The sequence below is a fragment of the Myotis davidii genome, unplaced genomic scaffold (assembly GCF_000327345.1).
Source record: "Myotis davidii unplaced genomic scaffold, ASM32734v1 scaffold144, whole genome shotgun sequence".
Lineage (NCBI taxonomy): Eukaryota > Metazoa > Chordata > Mammalia > Chiroptera > Vespertilionidae > Myotis > Myotis davidii.
In genome coordinates, this window is record NW_006297066.1 from 1,053,559 (window position 1) to 1,063,726 (window position 10,168).

At 41.1% G+C, this 10,168-nt stretch overlaps 1 protein-coding gene across 1 annotated transcript; it reads left to right on the forward strand.

Annotated features, from left to right (window-relative positions):
- The first annotated feature begins 6,110 nt into the window (after window positions 1-6,110).
- Window positions 6,111-6,626, forward strand: LOC102754461 (thioredoxin-like). The gene is given in 2 exon segments (XM_015569800.1): window positions 6,111-6,410; window positions 6,412-6,626. Coding segments are annotated over 2 exon segments (318 nt in total). The 5' UTR covers window positions 6,111-6,176; the 3' UTR covers window positions 6,496-6,626.
- The last annotated feature ends 3,542 nt before the right edge of the window (window positions 6,627-10,168 follow it).

A 10,168-nucleotide genomic window follows, 5' to 3' on the forward strand; every position in this document is an offset into this window, starting at 1 on the left:
ATCCTTCAGAAGATGTAACATTTTTGCAAATGTGTTATAATAAAACAGTGACTATCTGTAAATGATAATAAGCTTTGATTATAATGCAATTGATATGGAATCCTGTCCTCTCTGTAAAACACAATATTTCATAATAACAACCAAAGTTATAAATAAAACTATATCAGAATTTATAGACTCCTGAAAATTTTTACATTTACCCTATATAATAAAAAACTAATATGCAAATCAACCAAACAGCAGAACGACCAGTCACTATGATGTGCACTGACCACCAGGGGGCAGACGCTTAACGCAGGAGCTGTCCCCTGGTGGTCAGTGTGCTCCCATAGGGAAAGCGCCACTCAGCCAGAAGCTGGGCTCTTAAGCCATCAGTCGGATATCCCCTGAGGGCTCATGGACTGATAAAGGGCTCAGGCCGGGCTGAGGGGGACCCCTCCATGAGTGCATGAATGTCATGCACCAGACCTCCAGTTTAATAATATGCATATATAAATAGGATATAGTTTTTACTTGACAAAGCTTCCTATGCACCTTAAGTATAAAATTTTCCTTCAAAAGCAGACTGGAAAAGGACTAAACAAATTCTGTATTAACTTACTTTAGATTCATTTTTCTCATTAAATTTAGTATTCAGAATAGCTATAATTTCCTTTTAAGATTTCTCTTTACAACCTTTCTATAACTTTCACCAACCTTTCAACCACTTTCAAAAACCTTCTTACCCATTCTAGATAATAAAAGCCGATGTGTTCGTGATGACCTCATGCTGTGATGCCCTCACAGTGTAACAACCCATCACCAGGAGGCTGTGTGTGCAGCAGGTGCGTGTAGGTGGGCGGGGCTGCATGCCTGGTGAGGTGCATGTCGGGTGGGCAGGGACTTGATGCTGCGTGGACGGCACAGAGGTGGGTTCCTCAGCTCCGTGCGGTGAGGCCGGGGGTCCCATGGGCACCAGCGGGGGCTTGATGCTGCGAGACCCCTCACCCTAAGTGCACGAATTTCGTGCACTGGGCCTTTAGTTCAGAAATAACCAGCTTTAGAACTCGCTTTCCTTTTTCCTTCAAATTGCATCTCCATGTCTCATGCCTTCTATTACCAAAACTATACTTCTTTCCAATTAGAAATTTTAACTATTAGAAACCTGAATTTTTAAGTGACAAGTATGTAATTAACATTACTCAGATTAGCAATACATTTACAATGTTAAGAGATATAAAATAAAATACAAGACATATTCATTAACAGAGTCAAATCCATTCTCTAGATTCTCTGTATAAGCCAAAAGTAGGCAAACTCAGATTAATATTTCAGTATTCTGTTATTTCAAAACACTTAGATATTTAATACTTTTACTATTTAACTCAGATGAACTCCAAAGTTTTACGTTACAAAAGACTTTACAATTTATTTATTTACAAAGTAGGAGTGGCCCCTGCCTGAGGTACTTCTGAAGCTCTGGCCTCCTAGGAGAAAAACTTGAGGGATTTACAAGGTTTTATTTCCCATATTTTCCCTTCTGAGTAGACTGTAACAACACAAAATCTTGCATATAAAAAGAGGTCTTATCCTATTTCAAAACATAAAAAACAACAACCCCTGAAGTAAATGGATGAGTACTCCCAAAAGGAAGGACTGGGGCATTAGCCTTAGAATCTTCTCACACTAACCCAGTACAACAAATAACCTTCGGTTCTGAGGGGTACAAATCCAAAACAGCAGAGACAAAGGTTTACCTGTGTTCATAAAATGGCGAAGAGCAAACCAAGCTCCCCCCAAAATAAGAAAGCAAGCAAAGAGCATCCTTAACCAAAGTTACATTATAGATAGACAAAACTATCACTAGCTAAGCATTTTGGGTAGCTGCCTTGAGAGGGAGCTCAGAGAGGGTCCCCAAGAGTAAGAACTCTCTGCAGCTGCTAGGAAGTTCCTGCAATCCCTTCCATGGGTTCAGCCTGCCATAAACAGCTGCAGCCCCCAACAAAGTAGGAAATACCCCATCTTTAACAAACAAAGCAACACAAAACAACAATCAACAGAGAGATCCACATACAATATTTACAGGCATGCATCACCCACAGACAAGAGCTTCACACCATGCTTTCCCAAACACTAATATCCTCTTGTCCCCAGTTAAGAGGCCATTGAAGAGTGCCTGGGTATACTCCCAGGTGGGGTTATGTGTGGCGAATATGGAAATAAAGTCTTGATCTTAGCATGGTCATCCAGGTAGGAAGCTTTCCAATTTAGCCAATCTGAGGTGGAAAATGGGCGTATGGGTCCAATAATATTCTGCTGAGTGCCCATTCTCAGTGGCTCCCACTGTTATATGGTGGAGAGGGAATTGTTCTGCTAGGGAAGCAACTTTATCCCTTCCAAATTCAGTTCCCTGCCTCTTTCTAATCTAGAGGGTGGCTGTCTCTGGCTCAGTTTCAGTGCCTAGTGGTTCAGGAAAAGGAGGGAGCTCCCAGCTTTTGGAACACTTAGTGGAAGTTTCTGAACTATGGACTGCAAGGCATACTCTTACTCCCTCTTATTCTCCTGCTCCCTACCTTTTTGTATTACAGGTACCACATCTTTTCTCTGAACCATGAACTTAGCCCTTTCTTTCTTTTCTTTCGAGTCAGAATTATGCAAAGACATAAAGGATTGAACATAAGGTACTTCCCCCGATTTCCTGCCCTCTGACAAAACAATTCTAGCTATAATACAGTATAATAGTTTAAAGACCAATTTAATGGCTCCCTTTCCTCAGAATCTAAAGCATACATAGGCCAAGCAGTATTGCAGTAAAACACCATTTTCCTTTTTGTCATTGGCAGATAAGTGTAAGTAGCCCAATCCCCCAAGATCCATCCCACTAGAGCAGCCGTGGGCAAACTACGGCCCATTTGAAATGAGTAAAACTAGAAAAAAAAAAAGACTGTACCCTTTTATGTAATGTTGTTTACTTTGAATTTATATTAGTTCACACAAACACTCCATCCATGCTTTTGTTCCGGCCCTCCGGTCCAGTTTAAGAACCCATTGTGGCCCTCGAGTCAAAAAGTTTGCCCACCCCTGCACTAGAGTATCCTCTAGGATCCAGCCACCAGCACCAATCCTTAAAGAATTAAACAAGATTACAGGCAAAGTTATACCAGGATAAACCACCCTAGTATACAATATTTATAAGTGTGGACAACAGACAACCATTTGTGGCTTACTGTGCACAGCCAGACAGAATACCAGACAGAATGCCCTAGCCATGCAGGGCTGTGTTTCAACCTGATCAGGCTCAGGTGTGAAAAGCAGGCAAGGACTGTGAAAGGCCACTTGCAACCAGGAGCTGATTCAGCTCATACCAGATGGGGGGCAACAGACAACATGCAACAGACCCCCCTTTTTACAGAGTTACAAAATTCTCAATTCAACTTAGGTCTTAGGTGAAATGATGGAAATTGCTGAGGCTGTGGTTAGGATTCAAAACAGGAAAATTCCTGGCAGTGTTGCAAGTGAGTCCAGGCCTCAGCCCCAAGAACCCCCAGTCCAGGCAGGAAATGGGATCCCTGGTATTCAACCCAGAGGCCCACCTGTAGTCCCATCTGGGTTGCCAGAATATGAAACCGGCTGCCTGTAACTACTTGAGCTGTTGTAATGTACTCCGCAAATCACAGAAGGACGCCTCAAGGAGTCGAATTAAAGAATCACATTTATTGCAATCCAGGACTATGAGGGGGCATTTCGCTCTCCCAAATCTTGCAGTGATAAGATGGCCCCAACACCAGATTTATATAGGCAAAAATCACAAAGGTGTCGATTACATCCCAGGGTTTGGAATGAGGAACCTGGTTTGCAAAAAAAAAAGCAGTTTGTTACAGAAACTAGATTGAGCCGATTAGTTATCTACAAAGATTAATTATAGTTTCGGGTCTTGGGACCACTGAGTTGACAGAAACCCATTATCTGGAGGGATTAACCAGAGACAGGGTTGAACCATACATGAGCATTTATTCCAATAATCCTGGCAATATGGAAGAGTAATAGGTCATCCATGAAAATCTGCTCTTCACAACCCCTTCTCCTGCCTCCCCTGCCCCCCTCCCCACCCTCCCGCCCAGCCAGCTGCTTATATTGGGTAGGACAAAGAATACATGGGGAAGTAGGCAAAGAGAATAAGAATGGGCATGCAATATCGATATTACAGGTGCAGGAAAGTAGGCAATGTGGGCTGGGGGCTGGAGGTGGGATGCCATTGTTCGGGCAACAAGGTTGTTAATCTTTCCGTGATAATAGGCAGTTTTCTAAAGAGAAAGGCCCATGTTGCAAAGTTGACTCCCAGGTCAAAAGGTTGACTCCCAGGTCCCTGGGCATACAACTCCTGGCCAGGTTAGAATGTGCTTTCTTTAATTAGAACAAAACGATCAGGATTAACAGAGCATGATTAATATTTCTTATAACATATAGCTACTCTCCAATATTCTATTTCTGCTCTTAACAGTATCACCTGTGTCTCTGCCTTAACAGTGTGCTGTTCTCAGCAGACTTGAAATTTGTGGGCACATGGCAGACAGGAAGAGCAGGGGCAGATACTGGTTGAAGCTGCAGTCCTGGGTATAGAGTTCTGCCTCCTTGCTCCTGCCCTGTGAGTTCCCCAAAGTATTACAGGCAGTTAGACAGATATGAGCAGAGAAAGGACAATGGGCCAGATATATAAGGCCACCAGGGTAAAAAACCACAGGTGCCTAGCAAGGGACAATGAATTATATGGGGGGAACTTGCCTTCAGGGTGACTTTTCCTCCCCTAGCATATTGGTGGTCTCGTGGTTTGGACCCCTCTGACCTTCCCTCCTTAGAGCTCCAGGCCCAGATAAGCAACAAAACCAGCCCCAGCTGACATCAGAACTCGCTGCATGGAATAGTTACCCCTCCCCTGGTGCTGGCCAACAAATCAGTAGAGACCACAACCCTGAATGGACACACCAGGAGAGTTTCTAAATATTCTATTGAGATCTTCCCCTGGGATCTCCCCTAAAATCTTCACCCTTAAAACTCTGTGGATGGAGGACCCAGCAGGCTTTCCCTCAAGGAGTATGCTCATGTCTTTTTCTTTCTCTCCTGAAGCAGTTACAAGAAGATGGGGAACTACGTCCATTTCTCCTTTGTAAGACTACAATGAGATTCCTTTTTTTCTCTGGAGGTAATGACACCAACGTAATTAACCGAGTTATTAATATCAGAAAAAGAGCAAAAAGAAGACCAAATATTATAGACATGCCATTTCAGTAGCTTCACCAGGAAGCTACAACTTTATACTCCCCAGGGGTCCAAGAGAGGGTTGATAGAGACATGCCTAGTAAAGTTGGAATGACATCAGAAGATATTTTCCTGTCAGTCACTCCTGGGAACAGACCATTGGTCAGAATAGGCATGGCCACTGCACGGGTGTAACATTTTGGGTATTTAATCCCCTGAACAAAGGAATTCACTCTCTTGGTTTCTCTTGTGCTCTTGGTTGCTCTTTGTTACTCTTGGCTATCCCTGAGACTCTTGTTGCTTGGCGCATGCTCTCTTGCCTCCCTCGTGTTTCCTCACATGGCCCATGGCCTTGTGGACCTCCACACACAATGGACAACATCAGACAACTAGTCTGATGTGAACTGGACCTGGCTGCAACATGGAATAGAGACTCCGGATACTGATTTTGCCTTTAGATTTGCTGAATCCCCAGCTACACTTCTTCTAGGAACTTATTAAGGGCAATGGAACTTTTGAAACCCAGGGATGTAATTACATGCAAATAAAAATCATTCATCCTCCTGTGTGTCTTAGAATACTGTTTTTCTTGAGATATTGTAAGGACTCCAACTTCTGCAGTTTGTGTTGTTACAGTCTACTCAGTTTCCCAGATAACATTATTATGACTGGAGAGAAACACAATAGAATTTTTAAAATAAAATTTCTGCATGGTGGCAAAATGGATTCATTTTATTTTCCTTTTCCTTATTCTTTCCCACATTTTCATAATAAGCATGAATATCTTTTCATAATAAAATAAAGAATAAACAAAGATGTATACACACGTGCATACACAAAAAATATTTTAAACAATAAAAACAACTATTGGAGCTTGGTCTGCAGCTTTTCATCCATTCCCATCGCTTCCTACAGTAACTGGTCAGACCTCAGCTGCCAAAATGGTGAAGCAGATCGAGAGCAAGTATGCATTTCAAGGAGCCTTGAACAGTGCAGGAGATAAGCTATTAGTGGTTGACTTCTCTGCTACGTGGTGTGAGCCTTGCAAAATGATCAAGCGCTTCTTTCATTCCCTCTCTGAAAAGTATTCCAATGTGGTATTCCTTGAAGTAGATGTGGATGACTATCAGGATGTTGCTGCAGAGTGTGAAGTGAAATGCATGACAACCTTGCAGTTTTTTTAAAAAAGGACAAAAGATGGGTGAGTTTTCTGGAGCTAATAAGGAAAAACTCGAAGCCACCATCAATGAATTCATTTAATCATGTTAACTAGCCATTGGCTCTTATAATTTTTTTTTTATTTACAAAAAAAATAGATCAAATATAGAGACTATAGACTCAACTACCATCTGATTATAAATGACAATAAAATATTAATTCTACCCTTTTTATACTGTCTGATGTGTTGACTAGCTTTCAAAATAAATGAAAAGTGGCCAACTAAACAAAACAAAACAAAACAAAACAAAACAAAAAACAAACAAACAGAAACCCCCAACTACTGGGTTATTTTGGACCTAAAATTTCCATGTTAATACCATTTTTCATTGAAAGCAGAATCAAGGAAGGTCTTGTGGTAAAATGTAAAATATTACACAGTAGAGGGTTACCTTACTCATTATTAACACTCCAGTATAAAAAGTGTATCTGATTTTTTAGCCTGGCAGACTGAAGAATGTTATCCTGAGGGTATGGGGGACATGAATGTGGACAAAAAGGGGCCACATGCTAACCTGACAAGCTCAGGGAAGGCCTGCATGGCTGCTTGCAAACTCAGAGACCTGAAGTAACCTCCAAGGATGGGATGAAATTAAAACTTTTAAACTAAAAGCAGTTCATGACAGGTTAGAACTTCCCTGACAAAAGTCAGTCTTTACCTTATCTGAGCCTGTGCATTGTCTTTTTGCATCTATGATAATATACCTTTGGACTGGCAGGTTAACTCCCCCTTTTTCCAGATCCCCAGGCCACAACCAATGCACCAGAGCAGAGACTACAAACCCTCTCATTATTATTTTTGTCTTGTTAATTGGACACTATTAACTATCCTATACCCACTTAATGTAAAAGATGTATCATTTTACTTTTTATCCACTCAGATATTTCCCAGCTTTGCTTTCTCCAACTCCCTAATCTACCATTACTTTAATGTAACCCATTACTTCTTGTCTTTTGATTGTAACATATAAAATAAGCTACAAAATTGCCTTTCTCAAGAAGATTTTGCTTTCTGGCAATTGTTGACAGTTTGGCTCAAATAAATTAACAAACATTTTTTACAGATGTCTTACATTACCATATAGGTAGATTTTGATGCAGAAAGGCCCCGTGGAGGGCACAGCTCTCAGGTAATTGCCTCGTAGGAAGTGAAACTTCAAAGATTTCTAAGATAGAAGAGGTGATTTGGCATATGGGGAGGATTAAAAAGAATGAGGCAGGAGGAAATACCAAAACAAACTCGCTTTATGTTTTGCCTACATCCTATGCTGCAACAAGCACACTTGTTCATATATCTTTGTGCAAGTATCTGATTTTTTTCTTCAGAATATATCCTGGAAGTAAAAATACTATATCAAAGGTTATGGATAATCTAAGACTTTTGATGGCCAATTTCAGGCACATTCTAGATCAGTGGTTCTCAACCTTCCTAATGCCGCAACACTTTAATACAGTTCCTCAGTTCCCAACCATAAAATTATTTTTGTTGCTACTTCATAACTGTAATTTTGCTACTGTTATGAATCGTAATGTAAATATCTGATATGCAGAATGTATTTTCATTGTTACAAATTGAACATAATTAAAGCATAGTGATTAATCACAAAAACAATATGTAATTATATATGTGTTTTCCAATGGTTTTAGGCGACCCCTGTGAAAGGGTCGTTTGACCCCCAAAGGGGTCATGACCCACAGGTTGAGAACCGCTGTTCTAGATGAGAAGCCCTGTTTACTCTGCTCCAGGATGAGAGCACCCAGTGATAAGAATTTTTGTGAGACTTCATACAAAAAGGAAAAGCCAGCCACTATCCAGGACCTCTGCTGACTTTTCTGAAAAAGTTCAGCTAGATTATTCTCTGGCAAATGTTAGGACTTTTAGGAAGACTTAAGTAGTTGTGTAGGAAGTGATTTTGAAGTCACTTATTCAGAGGAATAGCTGAAGACATTTTAACATGAACATAAAGCATAACCATTACCAGGCCTTAACAATCAGGATCAGATTTCAGCTTGCATGTTCAAGCAGATTTCTTTGTTTACAGCAGTTTAATACAACTGTCTGCAGAGGTCAAATTAACTGAAAATTAGCTCTGGAAGGCTAACAGTTTTGTCATTTAATAGACCTATTTCCCAAACTCCTTAATATCCTTTGTTGACTGTGATTGTTATGGGTCCCATGAGTAAATCTAATTTAAACCGGTGCCCAATTTGGCTGGGATTGAAGAACTACTGGGTGGCAAATGAGGAACAAAACTGTGTAAAATTCCTTTCATCTATTGGAGATTAAAGCATTTGAACTTTAATATTTAAATTTGGCCCATCTGGAATCCTTAAATGAAAGTTTTAACTCTCAGAGAAAAGATTTGAAAGTTTCTGTCTTCCCCTGAAGGCTTTAAAAGGCAGTCATCAATTAATAAATGAGATCATTGGTAAAATAAAATTATTTTTTAAACTGGATTTTAATATGCTCATATCTCAACTTTGGCTTAGTGTTTAGGATACAAAGATACTGGTTATTTGTATAACCCCTGGGAGACCTGTAATGATGGAGGGAAAATAAATGATAATTCTTCAGCCACACATGCATAGAAGATTACTTTCAATAGGCACATAAATTATCCCTGTGATGCTTCCCTTTGGGGAGACACTTGGAGTCTAGAACAATAACCAGAATGTATGCAATAGATCGATACAGTCTTCTTGCTGTTATTCCTCTCTTCCCTCCTTCTCTATAAGGTCATTCTTGTCTGTTAAAAAGAGTCTGGATATATGTTCTTCTGGGCCAACTAAAGGCCCAGTGCACAAAATTTGTGCACAGCCGGGAGGAGGGTCCCCTTAGCTCAGCCTTCACTCTCTCCAATCCAGGACCTCTCAGGGGATGTCCAGGGATCGGGCCTAAACCTGCAGTCTGACATCCCTCTCACAATCCTGGACCATTGCCTCCTAACTGCTCACCTGACTGCCTGCCTGATCACCCCTAACTGCCCCCCCAAGCCAGCCTGATCACCCCTAACTTCCTCTGCCTTCTGGCCTGATTGTCCCCAACTGTCCCCTCCCCCCCTGCCAGCCTGGTTGCCCCCAACTGCCCCCACGGCTGGCCTGGTTGCCCACGCAGCCTGCTGCTTGGTCCTTTGGTCACCCCTCACTAACCCCCCTGTCAGCCTGGTCGCCCGACACAGCCTGTTCAGTTGTCCCTTCAGTTGTGACGTTTGCTTAGGCTTTTATATAGATAGATGCTGGGCTCACTGTTTTCTGTGTGAGTTTCTCAAATCTTCATAGGAGATTCAGTCCTGCCACAAAAATCACTGGAGTCTCTCTGAGACATAATTATGGATTATATTATTTTTGTTGTCAGTGACTTAAAAACAGATTCATTATATGTATGAATCAGAAAGGAGATCCTACAATACACTCCCATCCATGGCCTTAGGATATTCCTCCAACCTTTAAGAAAATGCAGCACTTTGGTTATATCTGAAGTTGAACAATTTTGTCTGCAAATACCTAACACACATGTTTTTACACCAATAATCTTAGATATAATAATTCAACTAAAAATGTCACTGTCAGGTGGGAAAACCTTTTGAGAATTGATGCAGTGGTGCAGTTGATAGGGAATTTTTGGACTGGAACCTGGATTCTTTGTCCACCAGAGTTGAAGAATGAATCCACGGACAGAAGGTATTATAGCAAAGGTGAAGATTTATTGAAGAAT